The 18,881-nt window shown below is 41.5% G+C and overlaps 1 protein-coding gene across 3 annotated transcripts in view; it reads right to left on the reverse strand.

Annotated features, from left to right (window-relative positions):
- HIBCH (3-hydroxyisobutyryl-CoA hydrolase) overlaps positions 1–14,358 on the reverse strand; it is a 31,627-nt gene extending 17,269 nt beyond the window's left edge. For 2 of the 3 annotated variants that reach the window (XM_065750287.1, XM_065750286.1), the window contains exons 1-6: positions 14,282–14,358; positions 13,607–13,649; positions 12,792–12,932; positions 12,362–12,446; positions 11,404–11,484; positions 9,735–9,787 (exon numbers count right to left, since the gene is read on the reverse strand). In XM_065750287.1, coding sequence (XP_065606359.1) covers positions 9,735–9,787; positions 11,404–11,484; positions 12,362–12,446; positions 12,792–12,932; positions 13,607–13,649; positions 14,282–14,313 — 435 coding nt within the window. In that variant the 5' untranslated portion in view covers positions 14,314–14,358. The remainder of the gene's footprint in view (positions 1–9,734; positions 9,788–11,403; positions 11,485–12,361; positions 12,447–12,791; positions 12,933–13,606; positions 13,650–14,281) is intronic. The other variant, XM_065750288.1, reaches the window with a different exon arrangement.
- Between the last annotated feature and the right edge of the window lie 4,523 nt (positions 14,359–18,881).

An 18,881-nucleotide genomic window follows, 5' to 3' on the forward strand; every position in this document is an offset into this window, starting at 1 on the left:
CACAAGTACATCCACACTTCTTTGAAGATCATCTCAAAATAATCCAACACTACGATAAAACTAGGAGATAAAAATGAGTTAACACTCTGAAGGTGCAGTACAAAGCCCAGTGATTTCTTAAACTGGTGATCATATGCTTTTGTACGTTTAAGTGCAGCTTCCCACACGGTTAATACATTCACTGTACGTGTTTAACCTTCTCTGTCTAACCCAGAGGACAGACGTGAGGCAACAGCCTCAAGTTGTTGTGTCAGGGAAGGTTTAAATTGACCACCAGGAAGAATGTCTTGATGGCCAGGCATTGGGATGGGCTGCCCAGAAGAGCAGTGGGGTCCCCATCTCTGGAGGCATTTAAGAGATGTGGGAATGTGCTGCTCAGGGCTGTGGTTTAGTGGTGGACTTAACAGTATTAAGTGATGGCTGGGCAGAAATAGTGGTCTGAAAATGTACTGTTACAGATATACAGGCATAGTTATTAATATCTTAATAGTTTGTTACACCTTTACTCTTAGAGTCAGCACACCTTAAAAAGGCACAGAATATTACAAGCAAATCTCTTACATATTTCTGGTCAAATTCATAAGTGGCTTCTGAAAAAAACAATGAAGTATCTGAATTTCACTTTCAATACACCATTTCCTACTCGATGCTGTACATCAAATGTCATTATGTGACACTGGAAAATTTACCACTGATTTCCATTTGTTTATGATGAATCAAAACGCTTAGCATTCTTCCAGTGGAATACAAGTTACAATTACTGATATAAATTGAGCAATGGGATACAGCTACTATAAATCTTCAAAGTGAAGTTGCAGCTGAGAGGCTGCATTATCTTCAATTGGGAATGACCTGCGTCAGTCGATCAGAGAACACACCATAACTAAGGAAGATACTAAAAAACAAAGGCCACCACGACAGAAAATCCCACAGAAACATACTGCAACTAAATGGTGCTCATATTCACCTGCAGCATCGACTACTGGAGTCACTAACTGAATAAACATCTGCTCATGTATGGAAAAGCACATCTGTCTCACAGCAAAAACATAAACCTCGCTTCCCTGTGTAGGGACTACTAACACTGCAAAGGAATCACTGCCTAAGAAAGCTCACGAGAGATAATACAAGAAATACAAACGTCTTCCATAGGCTGTTCGAGCAAATAATTTCATGATAATAGCAATCTGTAGTAAGTCCTGTTGGTAACAGTTCAGATGCAAGTGTCAAATTCAACCAGCCACATTTTTAACTAAAAGAGAACTCCTGATAGGGTCAGAACCACAAAGGAATGTGGCAATCAACAGAACAAACTGGGCATAATATAACAAAGGGTAAATATATCTGAATGCCAATGTGTAGAAAAGCCAGTGTGCAGTAGTTTTTGTCTGTTGCAACGTTCTTGCCCAGAACAGAGTTACATCCAGCTGGTGACCAGTCACTGGTGGGGTTCCTCGGGGCTCAGCACTGGGGCTGGACTCACCTAACATCTTTACTGATGACCTGGACAAGGGGATTGAGTGTACCCTCAGCAAGCTTGCAGAAGACACCAAGCTGGGAGGAGGTCTGATCTGCCCGAGGTAGGAAGGCCCTACAGAGGGATCCAGACAGGCTGCATCAATGGGCTGGAGAAGGTCAAACCTGTAAGACAGTCTGTGCTGTGACTGCTAACCAGTATTTGGTGGATACTCTGATGCTTCAATGCACAGAACACAGTATGTTTCCAAATGCTTACTTATATCTCTGCCACAGATTCAAATATGACACTAAACAAACCCTCTAGTATCTTGTATGGTGAGTTAGGGAATGGTTAGGTCAGGGCTTGAAGTGGTGATGGAGCACTGGTGAAGGGCTGTGTGTGGCCCAGGAGCACAGGCAGATTGCTTGCAGCTGTGCTCCCCAGCTGACCACAAGGGGTGGGCTGAGAGTGGAGCCCCCTGTGCTCATATAAAGGCCAGGCACTGATGGGAGAGCATCTCTTGGACCTGGGCTGCTGCCTGAGGAGTGCTGTGTGGCCAGAGAGCCCCTTCAGAGCTGGGTGAGTCTGGTTCTTCTTTCTGTATGTGATTATTGGCTTATCAGGTGAATACTTTGCCTTGTGTTGTGAGAACCTGTCAGAACTTTGTTTTGTTATGAGCAGAGCCATAATCTACCAGGGTAACTTGCTGTCCTGACTCCTAATTATTTAAACAAATCTGATTCAACTATGTTAACAGCAATCATTTGGGTTGATTGCTTCTTACTATGAAACCTGGAAACGGAGTACATAGACCATGATGCATATCAATGCCTGTCCTATAGGAGTAGGATCTAGATAATGCTTTGAGAATCCCTTTTTTTGAATTCTGTTTTTTTATTTCCTTACTACAAACTGAAACTTGTGAATGATTTTACCTATTTTTTTGTTAGGGTAGCTATAAGCAACAGCTGTTTATTTTCCCCCACAGTCAATGCCCTGGTACTGATCCAGCCTTCTAGCAGCAAGCACCAAATGCTACAGTTGCAGTCTTACCCTGTGGACCACACAGAAGCTGCACTGGCAGTCAAACATGTACCTCTGCAGTATGGAGGCTGACCTTGTTGCTTTTTTGCAAATGTATTTTAAATTCTGAGACTTATATTTAGTAACCACCTTGATTCTTAAATTACTTACAAAATTCTGGTAGACAAGTATGTCCTTCTGTTCCCCGAAACACCTAAATATACAGTTTTAATAGACACATCTTAATGTTTGCAGGGAAGGTTGGGGCTGTATTTCAGAAAGGTGCAGCCAACGTGCAACTTAGCTTCTCAGTTTTCTGTTAAAACTGAAGAAATACTTGTGGTGCTCTACCTGTGCAACAGAGCTCTATTTAAACAGGTGTGTAGTTATTAGGGTGACAGGCACAACCTAAGGGGATTTTGGCATCATGGCTTTTCTTTCAGGAGAAAAAAAAATACTTACAAAGTGTCTACTTTCTCATAGATGCTAAAACTAACTCGAGCAAACATGCGTCTATTTCCCTCTGAGGAGTGGGGAAAATCTTTCAGAAATGTTAAAGGATGAAGGGGGAAGCAACTCTTTTCAGGTAGCAAAGAGGAGAGGGAAATAATGGGATGAAAACTCATTCAATATGAGACTCTATGTGAAGGCCCAGAACTAAGGAAAAGTAGTAGAACTTCTAGCAAGAATGTGTGGTGTTCAATGCATTGAACAAATCCATGCAGAAGCATGCCCAGTCTCCACAATGACACTCAGCAGTGCCAGGGCAGGAAAGGTTTCCATAACGCTGTGAATGAAACCACCTGCAAACATACAGAGGCTTCACACACATACAGAAAAAACGTATTTAGCCTAAAACCTCACCTTTAGCCTCAGTGATGCTTGCTCTATGATGTAATCACTACCTCACTGCATTGCAGAAGTTCAAAGGGCACTTACTGTGTCTTGAAAACATTAAATGCAGTAGAGTTGTATAGTACCAATTATACATCTGCCCAAAGTATGCAAGAAAATCTGTTTCTCTTTTTAGGTGGAAAGTAATTGTATCATTCCTTCTCATATTTTACATTAAATCAGTCACTGCAGGTGAGAAAAGTGCAGTTCCACTTGCTGTAGCATTACTGTTGTCAAATCTGTAACTTAAGATACTTGTATTTGAGACAGTACTTTGTAATTAGCCCTTTGAGGAATAATGCTACATGCAAATCACTGAGTATTCCACAGTTATTTTTTATTGATGTCAAAAACTGCTGCTATGTTAGTCCTATGAAACCAAGAGTGCCATTCCTCCAGGATCAGTTGGAGGGGCTTAGCAGGCAGACCTACATGCCAGATGGTAAGGACACTGTAATTTCAGCAAAGAGGGAATCTCATTTTGTTCTTCTTTCAACACTGTTTTCGACATTTTCTATTACAAAAGCTAAGCAATGCACCAGTCAGTATCAGAAAGGTTTTTTTTCCAGGGTACAACAGATACCTGCTTGCAAAATCTCTATGCTGTTCTGCAGTAACTGCAACAAACAGAACACGAGGGGTTTTTTTGTGCAGTACACATGTATGAGTGTGTAGATGAGGAGGGCAGAGAGAGAACTGGAAAGCAGCTTATCCAGATTTAGTGTGACAGTTACTTCAGGGCAGATTTTAGGGTATAAATTAAACCAAAACTGACTGCAGATACTTTAATAGTGGGAAGTGCCTCCTTTGAGGGACATCAGCTTTCTGGAATGTTTGAGGTTAAGTTTCATGAAGATGCCAGGCTTTAGTTGAAGTAAGCACTACAAACTCCTCTGGGAAAAAAAAATGTTAATTCAGAGTTTTGACAAGTCTTTACTGCTTAAGGCAAAGTAAAAGTCTAAAAGATAAATATTTCCCCTTTTTATGGACAAGCACTAAAATGTTACCTTCCTCCCAGATTGTACCCTCCTGAAGACAAGTATCCTCTATGTGATGCAACACAGAATTATTATAGAGTGGAGAAGCAAACTTCAGCTCAGCAATTTTCTGCCTTTAAGAGAATATTCCAGGTCCCAATATACAATCTAAAAGCATTCCAATTCCTCTGACAATAAAAGCCACTAGAATCTTTTGCTGGAAAGCAAATTGCACAGACGCAATGAAAAGCTCTAAAGCTAAATGTTAGATCTCAGTTCATGCTTTCTGCTATGACACAGGAGGCTGCAATAATACTGAATATGTAATCTAGAAAGGAAGAAGTCATGCACAACAGAAGGAGTTTTTTTTCCAATGTGTAGTGCTGGCCACTTGCTAATTGGCCTAAGTCAAAATGATGCTATCGCTCAGGAAACAAATTATGGAAAAGCTTCCTGTTCTGAGCTATGGAGTTTCCTCTTATGCAGTGGTTTCCTCAAGTAAACAAACTAACAAAACACGGCCTAGATAATATCACTGGAACAGAAGGCACTATGACCTGAAAATACTTATAGGATACCAACAGTTCACAGCCCAATAGAATGCCCCTCATCTGAGGCACCACAGAAGGCAGTCATGAATGAAGTTTTATTTCAGGTTTTCCATTAGCTGCTTGGATGATGAAACAGTGAGCTTCCTATTTACCTTTGAGATTACATTTTGTGAGGGTAAACACTTAAGTAGGATAAAGATCTAATGATTTTTGAGAAATGCTGGAATAAAGATCAAGCAAATTAATGAAATGAAAGCAGATACATTTCATAGTTTCATTTCTATGCAGCAAGAGACTTGATGTTTTCCAGATCATACAGTAACCATAAACTTAATACAAGTAATAATGCCGTGCCGTTGCAAAAAAAACCTACTTATTGTGTTACAGAGGGCACCAAAGGGCGGAGAAGACTTCATATATGTGGGAAGCCTGACCTGCTTGATGTGGTGTGGCTATAAGAGGCAATGGCAGATGATTTGGGTTTAAAGGAGGAAGTGCATTTTGTTTTGTTTATAAGGCCTTTAAGGTAAAGAGTAATTCAACAGGAATAACTCTTTGATGTACTGATTCTATTCAAGGAAGAGCCAGAAATTGGTAACAGTGATAAGGAAATGCATTGTGATGGTATCTTTATGCTGTGCAAGAGTGATAGTTTTAAGGATGTGTAGATGCAGTGGCCTCCTAGCATTTGGTGCTTTGTGATTCGCATGAGCTATCTGTGATAGAATATCTCTATAATGTATGAGGGATAATTATTCTGCTCTACTTGGTGCTGATGGGTCCCCCAGCTGAAATACTGTCTCATTTTTGGTAATGAACTGTGAAGTACAGAAATTGGAGTGATTCCAGAGGTTTACAAGAAGACCAAGGGACTTGGTCTGTGGTAAAGAGCAGATAACTAGTACTGTTCCAGTGCAAGTGGGGTGGCTGGGAGGAAAGGGATGGAAGTACATCAAAAGGTTCCTAGTGAGCTGTGACTAAGAGAGGCCTTTATAAATAATTAAGCTCATAAACATTCAACAGTACTGAGTGATTGGTAATTCAACTGTCAAACTACTACAGGCCTTCCTAAGGACCACACCTAATTAACATCAAAAATACCAGATGAATACAGAGGTAACTATGATTAGTAGTGTTCATCAACGCTGGTTCTGAAATGAAGCCTAGCTGAAGTGGTTTCTAAATCACCTCATTATGGAAGACAGAACTTTTACAGGTGATGATATCAAAAACAGGTTTGTTCAATATTCTGGTCAGGTATTTCAAGGAAGTTAAAGTCTATAGCTAGAAATAATTTCAGTAGTAATTTCTAGGAGCATAAGAATATATGCCTGCTGTGCCCTTCAATAGCATACAGCCTTTAACAGTAAATGAAGTACTTACAGACTGTTTCAATTGTTTCACTATTTTTACTAGTTAAAATGGCACTGTCTTCATCAGATGTTATCACTTGAGTTTACTGTTGTGAAGTTGAATAGGTACAAAAAAACTAAAGAACATGCCTATATGGAGTTAAGTTTTTGAACTCCAGGACTCCATTCAAGTAGTGCACAGAAGAAGCTCCGCAGCCCCACCTATTGGCTGATTAAGCTCCCCAGTGTGCCACTTAGCAGCCTCTGAAGTGTTGAACTGGACCCAGTTCCTTTCTGAAGATAAAATTCCATTACAAATCGAAGACAGCTGAGAATCAATAGCAACTTTCACTGCCTGAGCACATAGGAACTGTGTTTTTAATACGCTGCTGGCTTTTTAAGCTATTTTAAACCAGGACAGTGCTCCACATAATCATAGGCATACAAAAGAAGTATTTGTATTTTTAGGCATGGCTAACATTGATTTGCTTGCACATCTATTCATAGGTAAGTGGTCTAGAGCCAAATTTAAGCCTTTGAAGTATTTTATGATTAAGCCCAAACCTAAACCATTAGCTTTTAAATAAAATTTGAGTCACTAGCTTTTATTTACTGGTATGTTTACTGTGGCTCATAAGTGACAAATGCTGCTAGCCCTCTCTCCCTTGTAGGCTGAAGATGGTCAGACTGTGAACATATGAAATAGATTAATTATGACCTGACTGTGTCAAAAACATAGATTGCTGGCATCTGAGTAATTTAAAACAGTATCTAATTATAACATGAATAACCCCTTTGTATGAATGCAGTTCCAGTGAATAATAACAGTAGGATAGGGTATTTCCATACAAGAAGCAGAGCAAGATAGTATTATGAGAATGACAACTTCAAGAGCTGTTCTAGTGGGCCTAATCTAAAAATCTTGCTACAGTGAACCTCTTTGTACCACAAGAGAGAACAGCCACTGCAGCCTCAAGTTTGTTTAAGGTCAGTACTGATGGGGTTCCCAATGCTAAAAGCAGTGGAGGGGAGGGAGTAAAATATGATGGCAATGAACAGACTTCTCTAGCAAAAGCATTGGTCCATTTAGATAAATGAAACCTAATCTTGCAGGTGAGAGATTAGAGGTCTATTATTAGGTTTGAAAGGAAGGCAGCTCAAAACTAACACAACACACACAAACATAAATTGATAGATATTGTTAAATACAGCTGCTGGCCCCCTTTGTTAAAGTATCAGCAGAGACCTCCATGGATGGCAAATGAGAGTAGAAATCAAAGTGTTGATGGAAAGGTGCACTCTTGTAGGAAAGATGTTACCTTGGAGTGAACTGCACCTCTACTAAAATGCAAAATAAACAGCACTCAAGGTTACTCTGCCTTTCAAGCACTATTTCCATGTAACTCATAATCATAGACAGCAGTCTACATGACCTTTAAAAATACATCGTCTGCTGGGCAATTTCACTTTTTCATAGTTCTTCATAGCTCTTTTTTTTCCTTAATAAATGCATCTAGCAAGATCTTTGGGCTCAGCAGTGGAGAAGACTAAAAAGAGCAATTGTCAGTTTTTTGGTCATAAACTGAAAAGATCAAAACCAAAACAGACAAAGTGAGCAAGGGAAGATAGGAATTAGAGTCACAACAGGTGAAGGATCATGCAGTGTTCCACTTCTTGCACCTTGTCTTTGAGGAACTTGAATTCAAATACACTCTTGTATGGCTTTATTGCATTAACATGAAAGACAACTATAATATGAGGCTGAGATCTTGAAGTGCTACTGCAAAGGCTCAAGTACAGCATGTGAGAAGCAGAATTCTGAGTGTCAGACCAGACAGAAGTTTGGACAAAGAACCCTGAGTACACACACTTCACTGCCATCAAAGCATACAGGCTTTGCAACTGTGTGTTTGTCTGATCTTTTTATTTTTTTAAATTTCAGAATAAATTAATTAAATTTAAAATCAGAATTTTCAGGCTGTTATACCATAATCATCTTAAAGCTTTAGAGGTCTCCCATGTTCATGCCTGTGCTTGTGCTTAACTTTGCCTAAAGCAAACACCTGATAACATTATTTCTTAAAGCACTGAAAAGGAATGCAGTAGAACAGAAGCTGCAGTGTAGTCAAACAAAAATGTCTGGGGAGTTGGTCTAAAAAGAAAGAGATCCAAACAAAAAAACAGAGCTGTGTCTGGACAATTAGCCTGACTGCCTCTTTCCCTGTAAGACAACAATCATTTCTAGTGAAAGGTGGTCTTAGGTTTTGAGTATCTGCAAAGCATCTTAAGGCCTATACCGTGTTTCAAGTATCCTAGCCAAAACAACCGTAGCAACCTCTGTAGAACAGATGAAAGGAACTGATTTCTTTCTGGGAAGGGATATTCCCACTTATTCAGTCTGAATCTGGCCCTATGTGTATGGTGGGGTTGGAACTCAATGATCCAGCCCGAGCCATTCTTTGAATAACTACAATCCATTTAATGTAGTAAGTAGACCTATAACATTAAAAATGAAGATGAAATCAAAATCCCCATGGACTCAGTAAACAGGCAGCAGAAGCACTGAAGCAGCTCTCCAGCACAATTACTCATAGTTTGTAATACAGAGCTCCTTCTAATCTTCACTTTCAGGGAAAAGAGGAGTTTCTGTTAAGAACTTCATTGAAGCAATTGAAATTAGGAGTCCAGAAATGTCATCACCTGTAAATCTATGTGGCAATATGGCAGACAGACAACACTGTTAATTCATGGCTCAAAACAACTCACAATTCCTGTACTCTATTCCCTGCTATCCAAACTGTTGTCACACAGAAGTAGAAAAGCATGGTTCTGCCTACTTGCACTATTTAGTGCCAATGATCGCAAATTCAACTGTTAGCACTGAGTATAATGAGCAACATGATGAAGTCTCCTCCAGTCACATGCTCTAGAAATAAGGTATGACACTGGAAAAGAAATCAGGATATTGTAACTTGTTATTTGGGAGTAATGCAGAGGTGAGACAGTAGAAGTATTTCCAGATCATTTGATAGAGAAAATGCAGAACTCACATTATGATCATCTGTTAAAGAAAAGTTTTGAATGAGATCTTCCTAGCTTTTTTCAAAAACTTTGTCCTTTAATTATGTTTTTATGTAGTTGTTTTTCTAATAAAATTGAGTGGAAAATTACCAACTCGTGTTCCAATAACCTTGGGGTGGTGTTTGCTGCAGTGACAAGACTATTGCCAGATCCTCAGAGGATTTACTTCCATTAGCAATCAAAGACAATCAAAGAACAGAAGTAGTAGAAGAGCAGCAATTTAGTCTGACAAGCTTAGATACAGAAGGTTTGGGTTAAAATGTTTTTAAACTGCAATATTAGAAACACTGTATGTGCTTCATGCAACTCGGGTACAAAGTGTTATATTACCTCAGTGTGATACCTGGTATAATTTATTTATAGTACTTATATAATTTATTTAAAGCACTTAACTTACCCCTCCCATTGTAATGCCATCAATAAGTGCAACATATGGCTTCTTGCAAGTACCTACAAGAAATGTACAGAATTGTTTTTCACTAAAAAAAAGAATGTGTCAACTGTATACGATACGTTTCCCCTTGTCTTACTTGAGCAGCAGAAAAAAGTAAATTAAACAGTAAAATGTCACCTTTCTTACAGTGTAGCTGCTCCATGAGATTATTAAGCAATGGGAAGAAATACTAGAGGCTGACTTACTATGCTCCTAGTGTTGTAAGAGAATGAGAAGTGTCAGTGTGAGCCCCTGATAATTCAGCTGTACCTGGCTATTATAAGCCTTGCAGGAAGTTGCACACAGCAGTTTCCCTTCCACCATATCTCATGCTTGGACTAAGAGCAGTTTGTGTTCCAGTACTTGAGCACAAAGCCACGGGAGGTTTCAGCCAAAGCATGACTACCAGCTACTGCAACCTGAACATGTTTTGTCTTGCCAGTTCTGCTGCATGTTCCAACCCTTGTGTGGTGTGAGTCAAGATGTTCTCCTAAAGCACTGTGGCTCCATCTGTTCATGTTGTTGGAGCTTTTAGGGGGTATAAAACTAAAAACCTGATCCGTGTTTTAAAACAAACAAAAAGTTACAAGGCACTTTGGTCTTAGAGGTTATTAACTACAAAATGAGAATTGAGTCCTTAACTTTGCTCTTGCATGAACATGTAAGATAGCACATAGGCTCTAGATGCTACTCTTTGTAGAGGCATCTCTTCCCAATAACAAATGCAGTGAAAGCAGCTCCCCTATGTATTTGAAGTTGTAGAGTGCAATATAGTATATTTATTTCTGGTAGAGATCTCAATCCTAAAGGAAAACAATCATACCAGAATTACCTAAAACCTAGTTTTTGTAATTGTCTGCATTTTAGGTATAAAACACCCTAATTGCTTACAACTAACAAACAATGATTTAAATGTATTCTTGCAATGTTTGTCACACTGATTCAAAGCTTTTACAAGAAGCCTTACGCTGAAAGCAAGAAAGCACGTTAAAAAATGCTGAAGCTGAGAACCTTGTCAAACCAAAATATGTTCTGATAAGTTTTCTTCTGACTAAAACATTCAACTCTTGATTTTATTTTTTTCCACCCAAAAGAATTACTGGCCTTTGATATTCTCTAACTCAGTAACCATCACCCAGTGTCTTTGTCCTTAATTATTTTAACGCTGCTTAGCCCTGGGTTCTTTGCAATAAACTAAGGCAGTAATCTCCTAGCTTGACCACTCCTTTGAGAGGCTTACTTAAATGGAAAGGTTTAAAACAACTAGATAGCAGAAGATCAAGTTAATGTTAATGATTTTTCATGTACAGAATTATCTCTTTATGCCTCTGAAGTAGATCAAGAACAGCCAGTGTGGAACTGCTCAGTCTGAATCTAACAATTGTATCTGTTACTGAACTGTAACTACCAAGAACAATGGGATGGGATGAGGGAGCTGTGTCAGGTCACACACAAGAAACTGCATGCAAGGTATGGAAATGAGATGTTACAGTGCTAGTATTGAATTTGGTTTAAAAAAAAAAATCACTAATTCTACTATGCTGTCTTTTGTGGACTAGAAAAGAAAGTAATGTTATATTCAAAGCCATTATTATGAAAACTACATTGCATAGATGTGTGCTATTAGACATACCAACGGCATTGTTCAGAGTATATTCTTCTCTGAAGTAATCTCTTGTCAGTCTATCTCCAGCTCTTCCTGCATCTGCAATAGCTTAAGAGAAACAATAATTCTAAAAATAACTGCAAGATTAATAGGACAAACAAAAAGAAGTACAAAAGTGTATGCTATACACAAATTTTTGTCCTACAGCAAATAAAAGCTTAATCCTGCTTTATTTTACATGAGCGAACAGGCTTAGCAAACTGAAATATGAAAACAAACTTAGAGTGCCTTCCATCATGCTCGAGAGTTTGTCGCATACTTTTTGATTTGCTGCACTATAAGGCCTCTTCTAGTGGTTGGCAATGCTGTTTGTAGTTTTTTGTATCAATATATGGAGCAGTCACTTAAAACTGATTATACTGAAGACCAAATACTGAAAATGAACAAGCAGTAACGTGGGGGGGGGGGGTAATTTAACAATAGTCTGTGTTGCTTGTTTACTTAAGCTTTTAAACAGCCCTTTCTCACAGTTTGGAGACTTCCCATTGTACATAGTTACAGAATAGCTGACTGCAGGGATCAATGTATTTGTGGCTATTTATTTTTCTGCCTCCGAGTCAAACCTCAGACACAAATTAACCAATAGTAGCAGTGCTACCTACTGAGACCCTTCCTATTTCTCCTAAGGAAGCCATCAATAATGAAGCTGGGAAGGAAAAGATAAGAATCCTCTTTCCACAAATGATCGGCTGCTATTACCAGTGACTCATTAGGAAATATTTGATGTATCTTTCCCAGCTACTACTTTGTGTGGGTTGAATTCCTTAAAATTCCTTTATTTACTGTGATTCAGCTAAACGGACACTTGCTACAAAATAAGAGATTAGCTGTGCTGGCTTTCGATGCCTTGCTGTGCTACCGCGAGAGGGCTGTTAAAGCAATTTTTACACCTTTCCACAATGTTCTGAGAGACTGTAGTCCTTACCTCTAACGTCACCGCCAGCACAAAAAGCTTTTTCTCCAGCTCCCTTTATAATTATTAGAAAAGTTTCAGGATCTTGCTCCCAAGCCTAAAGAGAGGTAAATGTTTCCACGTAAGAATAAAGGCTACATGTAAAAATACGCCATGCACAATAAATGTTCCTATTTTAATTTTCCAAAAAGCAAATCACTAACTTTTTTGTTTTAAAAGCAGGTCAGAGGGCACCATGTGTTTGTTTAGGAGTCTCTAACTGCCTCTCCACTGTCATGTTCAGCCTTAGTACTGGAGATCAGCACAGCTGCTTACAGAGAGCATCACCTGCTCCTTTCCATCCTATAGATCTGATCCCGTTGGCCACTGCTCTCACACAGCATGCTATGAAGAGTCAGGCTGAATCTTAAAACTGGCATCTGGTAATGTAGCAGCGACTCACCTTTATCTGTGGATAAATTTGTCGGATCATTGATAAACTTAATGCGTTGAGAACCTTGGGTCTGTTCAAAGTTATTATTCCTGCATCTCCTTTCTTTTGCAACAGAACATCAGCTGTAGAATCAGTATGCTTGCACATTTTCTGTAAGTGCAAAAACACTAAGTAAAGTGTCTTTGATATCTTAAGTAACGCACTCTCAAAACTCACTATTTAAGATCTAAAAACATACATTTTGAATCCCATGCTAAAGCTTTCCCACTGTACTTCAACTTGTATTTGTACTTCTTTCAGACTTCTTTCAGAGCTCTCTTGAAACCACTTTACGCAGTAAACCTCCAACAAGCTCTGGTGTCATACATTATTTGATAGAGACATCTGAGGGACTTAAGAATCAAACAAACATAAAAGAACTATGGTTGTATAAGTCTGACATTCTGAATATACCTGCAACAATTACAGTAAAAATTTCTTGTGTCTTACTGGCAGTTAGATACCACAAGCCTGAATGTGCACTCAGCTTTGGCTGTATGTAACAGCAGAGAATTGCTCACTATTTTCACAATTGATTTTGAGTGGAAGGACGTTTAAGGAAGAACAAGCATGGAAACAAACCACAGAATTGTGTACAGCCAAAATAGTGGGGCTTTAATTTACAATTTAATAGACTACTACAACAAAGTGCTCAAAGACACGGGTGCTGTACACTGAAATGCAGAAGTGTCATGAACTGCCACACTGGGAGTTGCATGCGTTGTCTGTCTCGGGAGTGAGAATCCCAGAATCTTCCCCTCAGCCAAACAACATGCTGTTCTTACCAAATGCTGTAATATTACTTGCAGTCGGTTAAATGGCTTCAGTCTGAAAAAGAAATGTCAAGAGCTGAAGCTGTAAGATAGCTTTGCAATCCCCAAACACACAACTGAAAGCTGTCCTACATTCTACTTTTGCTTAATCAAGAGCTATTTTGAGGTCAGAATGATTGGAGATACCGTTGCATGCTGCCATGTAGATGGTAGACAGCAGTTAACTGTTCCAGTGTATTTAATCAGTTTCAAGCTCTGAGGTGCTAACGGGGAATTAGGAGTTAAGGGTTTATTTTAGGTAAGGAACAGCACCTCTAATGATTCCGAGTCGTGGACTTCACACTACAGGCCCAGGATGATGTTGACATTAGAAACTTGTGGTCAGACCCGGCCCGCTGTGCCCACGCTGTGGCAGCTCGCCACCTGCTGCCCTACACAGGTCCCCTTTTGGGGCCGGGCTCGGCTGCAGCAAGCTAGCACACAGCCACATTACAGCCACATTATAGCCACATTACAGCTCCTTCGGCTCACGGTCCCCCAACCTCAGAGGTCAGCTGGCTGCCAGCAGCACCGTGCCGCAGCCGGGCGAGCCGCCCTCACGGCCGCACACAGCCCGCCTCACAGCTCCAGGGAGAGCCCCACAGCCGCCGCCCTCAGGCGGGAGCGCGGGAACACGCCGCCCGTTACCTGCGCGGCGCCGTCAGCACGCGGGCCGCCATGGCGGCCGCCGGCACCCTCGGTCTCCGTCATCGGCAGAGGTGAGCAGGGGCGGGGCGAACGCATGCGCGGGCCGAGCGTAATGTCCCCCGAAAAACGGGTCGCCCCGGGAGGGGAGCGCGGCCTTGGGACGGTGTCGCGGTGTGTCCCCGTTCGGGCTGTGCCCGCTTACGGCTGCGTTTGGAAGCGGCAGGAGCCGGGGCTGCTCGCGGCGGGATCCCGGAGCGCAGTGCGCGGTGCCGTCCCGCAGGGGGCGGCCTTGCTCCGCCTGCTGAGTTTAGCAGCGCCGCAGTCGCCAAGCCAGGAATTCAGGGAGAGCAGGCACAGCAGCCAGGAGGACAGGCAGGTTGTAATTCCTCCCTGAGGAGGTCTGGAAAGAGAAAACAAATAGCAGACTGTAGGAGGACTTCAGAGATGAGCAGATGTTTGGGGGTTTTGTTTTCGTTGGGTTGTTGGTTTTTTGTTTGTTTGTTTCTTTTGTAGAGAAATATAACTTGCCCATCAGGATGTAGGTGCTCTTGCTCACAAGAAGGATTCCAGCCGTATGCCACCTCTATGTGCCTAATTAATGATTAATTTGTACCTCTCAGTTACTTGTCTCTGAGAGCTCTGCGTGTCATTCACCAAGACCAGATAATTAACAGTGCAAGTACTCCATCATGTCCTGTGTTACCACATCTTGGCTTGCACTAAACTGAATCTTTTCCTGCATTGATCTAAAAGCTAGCATCTAATTTCTGTGTGTGGATAACGTGGGTAGTAGGTGTGTCCTTACAGTAGACAAAGGTAAGGGAAAATGAGTGTCAAGGCTGAAAATACAATGGGAGAATCTTCATTTCATCCCAGCAAACTGGTGACTTCTGTGCTGGCAAGCAATCTACAAATTGTTGTTTCCCCCCCCCCCCCTTTCTTTCCTCCTCAGTTCAGCCCTTGTAGACAACACTGTGAAGCACATAAAGCACATGCAATAGCCTTAAATATATACTTGCTAAAATGTGGACAGCAAGTACTAAAGGCTCAGGTCTGCAGTGGACAGCCTGCCTCTGGCTTCAGCGAGAGCAGAAGTTGACTTAAAATAAATGGAAAGCTAATCTGTCTCTCCACTCTAAAAAAAAGCCAGCCCAGGGAAGGTCTGAAACACGTATGTGATAGGGAGAAGCAATTTTTGCTTTTGTTTGTACTGTGAGTAATCCCATAGGAAGAGACTCTATTCCCCCAGGCTTTTAGTCAGAGCCTTGTCAGGTGATGCATCCACATAGTCTCTGAAGCCATAGATCTGGGAGGAGTGCACGGCTAATGGCATGCAGAACTGAATTTCTCCCGTAACAAAAATGAGGGAAAGCTCTTTCTCCATTTACCAACTAGCCTGCATTTTACTAGTGGGGAAGTAGAAGTGTTTGGAAAAAGATGAAAGTAAAGGCATGATGAAACTGTGTGAGTGAAGCAGTTTTTCCATTTTCCTGTGTCTTCGGAGGGCACCGGGGAGGTGCGGGGGAGGCTGCTGCTGCAACAGGCACTGCTGCGTGGGCACAGCTGGGAGAGCCTTCCCCAGGAAGGGCTGGCCATCCATCTATCCATCCCCCCATCCATCTATCCATCCCTCCATCCATCCATCCATCCATCCCTCCATCCATCCATCCATCCATCCACAGTAGGCTCCTGCACTCCCACCGGCCTGGCTTAGCCGTGCTGCATCCGCCCACTGGTACCCTCTGGGTTAGACAGGACCCTGGGCAAACACCCTCCTACGTCTTTCTTCCCTGCTGCCGCAAGCAATCTGTCACTCCTCCCCTCAAAGCACCCGCCACCCACACGCAGAACCATAACTGCAAGGAACACCCTCTCTCCTTCCCCCTTCGCTCCCCACTGCTCTGTTTTTCTCATCAGATGAGAAATTCTTGGAGATCTGGTGGTCGCCCCCGGCTTTGGTTTTTGAGACCCAAGGTCTTGGATGCCCACTGGGCTCACGGCTCGGCGAGCTCTGTTTGCAGATGTATTGTGATAGTTTTTCATTTGCATGTAATTACACATGTGCAGGTGGGAAGGGGCTGCTCGCCTCCCACTGCCTCGATGTGCCTTCCTTCCTTCCACTCCCGCTCCTGGCCTCCCACGCATCCAGCGATGAGAAATGCTGCAGAAGACTGACCAGCCACCAGCCCGCCCACCTGAGGAGGAGGAGCAGCAGCAGCAGCAGCAGCAGCAGTACATTTCTCTCTCTGCTTTTTAAACACAGTTAAAAAGAGCTGCAGTGTGGGTGGAAATAGCTGCAGGGAGAGTGTGTGGGAATGGGGCCAGGGGAAAGTGAATTTTCTGTCGGTAGGACAGTTACTTCTAGTAGACTTGAAAAAAAATACTTATGGATAACTTGCTGCTGAGAGTGTCTTTAGGCATACAATTAGTTCTCAGGGTTTAGTTTCCCAGGATTGGAAAGAATGAAATGGTGTTTATTTTTCCCTGGTAGTCAAAGTGGCAACCAGCACGCTGCACTCAGGGAAGCTTGCCTACAAACCTCCAGGAGGCTGCATAGCAAGGGATATTTGTGCTGCAGCTCGTTGTGTCATCCTATCTCTTGTTCTGCTCCCGCTGTATGTGCCTGATTTGGTAAGAGTCAGAGCTGCCGCTATGTAGGAAGAGAAAAAAATGCATGTGGTTTTCACAGTGTGGAGCTGCATTTCAAAATACCACCCCTGCTGGACCTCTTGAAATAGCAGTATCCCAGAATATCAGTTAATTCACTATTTACTCTAAATCTGTGCTCTGATAAGGAATTAATTTTGGGTTTATTTATGTTAGCGGGATGTTATTTGAGATGCTTTGCTTGTGTTACATGAAAATAGCAGTGAAACTAGTATAGGAAAACTAATCATCAGACAGGTGGCATGGAGTACAATGTGGCACCACTGCTTCTTAAGAAATAACTCTGGTTGGTTCTGAGAACTGAGGGTACACAATGGCTTTCAGGCTCTGACTCATGATAACCCATCAATCTAGGAAGAAAGGTTTCCCAACTTGTAATCCTACTCAAATGGTCCTAACTTAGGCTAGTTGTATGCATTCTTGTCAATCCGAAACTCTGCTCAAGATTTCTCTCCAGTATCAATCAGGCTTCCTATTTGCATTACTGATGCAAATTGTTATGTCAGGAGGTGCTCTGTAGATATTCAACAGACAACTAATGCAATTTGGGAAATGGGACTTTCAAAGTACAAGAAATTTATCAAACATCTGCAATGGGACATGCAATTTGCTCCTAGTTAGCCGACATCTTGAGCCCTGTATTTGAGTGGTTTCTGCTTGATAAAGTAACTTCCTCTGAGGAAATGGAGCTTGTGCTAGAGTGCAAAACCCTTTCACAAAGGCACCCTACCACCTAGGCAGGGCAGCAGTTTTCCAGAGCTGTTTCTAAGGCTGGGACTGCACAGCTGTAATGCACAAGGAAATTGGGCTCTCTGACTTCATTGCCCCCCTACCCTAGCCCACCACTGAGCTCTGGAGATTTTACTCTGCCTTAGGAATGAAAAATGTAGGCGTAACACCTTCTGCTGATCAGCTCAGAAACAAATGAAGTTACGGTTAAGCCCAGTGCAGATCTGCGTGTGACACAACAGAAAGGTCAGCTGATGGATCTAGGTTAGTGAGACAAGTATGAACAGAGACATAACCTCAATGGAACTAACTACCCCAGTCTTTTAAAAGACTTATTTCTGAAAGGCTTCAGTGCTTAGTATTTTAAATGTACCCTTATATCTTCCCACTGAATCATATATAACTCGTAATTATAATCTACTGGAATTACATACCCACGGTGAGGGGGAAACATATTCCAACTAGGAAGTTTGTGTCACTTGACTGATTTACTTTAAAACATTGCACTTGGAAGCAGTATTGGCACGCTTGTAATACAATCCTACATTTAGCATTGGTTCAGTTAGCTTTAAAGGTAGTGCTTTTCATACCTTTTGTATCAGTGAAAGTACATCAGATTTTAAATGCAGATTATACGCTTATCTTGCCAAGTACTGTTAGCCTGGAATTTTCCTCGGGTGATCTATTGTGGTGGGATGATATTATTCAAGAAGTTAAATAATAATAATAATAAAAAGCATTTAGAATAATTTCAAGTCTATTTTAGGAGCTCAGTTCCGTATGTAACACTCCCCTTGTCTTTCTGCTGTACCCTGGAGTTGCCATGTACTTTGGTGTTGCAGCATCTGATACCAAACCTTGCTTTTGCAGGGGTCATAGGGAACCAGTTGTTACTTAAGCATAAGAGCATTTGGCATTAATTAGTAGTGTTTTGACAGTCCAGGATGAGTACAGAGAGCACCAGTGTTGAGAGTTGGTTGCTCCTGTAAGCCCAGGTGAGTCTCTTCAGCAGGACAATTTGGCTGAGAATGACAGTATCTTATTACATAGATGTGCATGTGTTTACACCTTGATGCATTACTTCCCTGGCACCTTGCATAGGTATTAATTTTTACTTGAAAAATTCTACGTTTTGCTTAGAAAATGTATTATTAAGAAGAAATGTTCAAATTCTTTGCATTTTCTTTGATTCTGAGGTGTGGCT

The sequence above is a fragment of the Cyrtonyx montezumae genome, unplaced genomic scaffold (genome assembly GCF_038088225.1).
Source record: "Cyrtonyx montezumae isolate F1298 unplaced genomic scaffold, pur_monq_1.0 scaffold_7, whole genome shotgun sequence".
NCBI classification, from domain to species: Eukaryota; Metazoa; Chordata; class Aves; order Galliformes; family Odontophoridae; genus Cyrtonyx; species Cyrtonyx montezumae.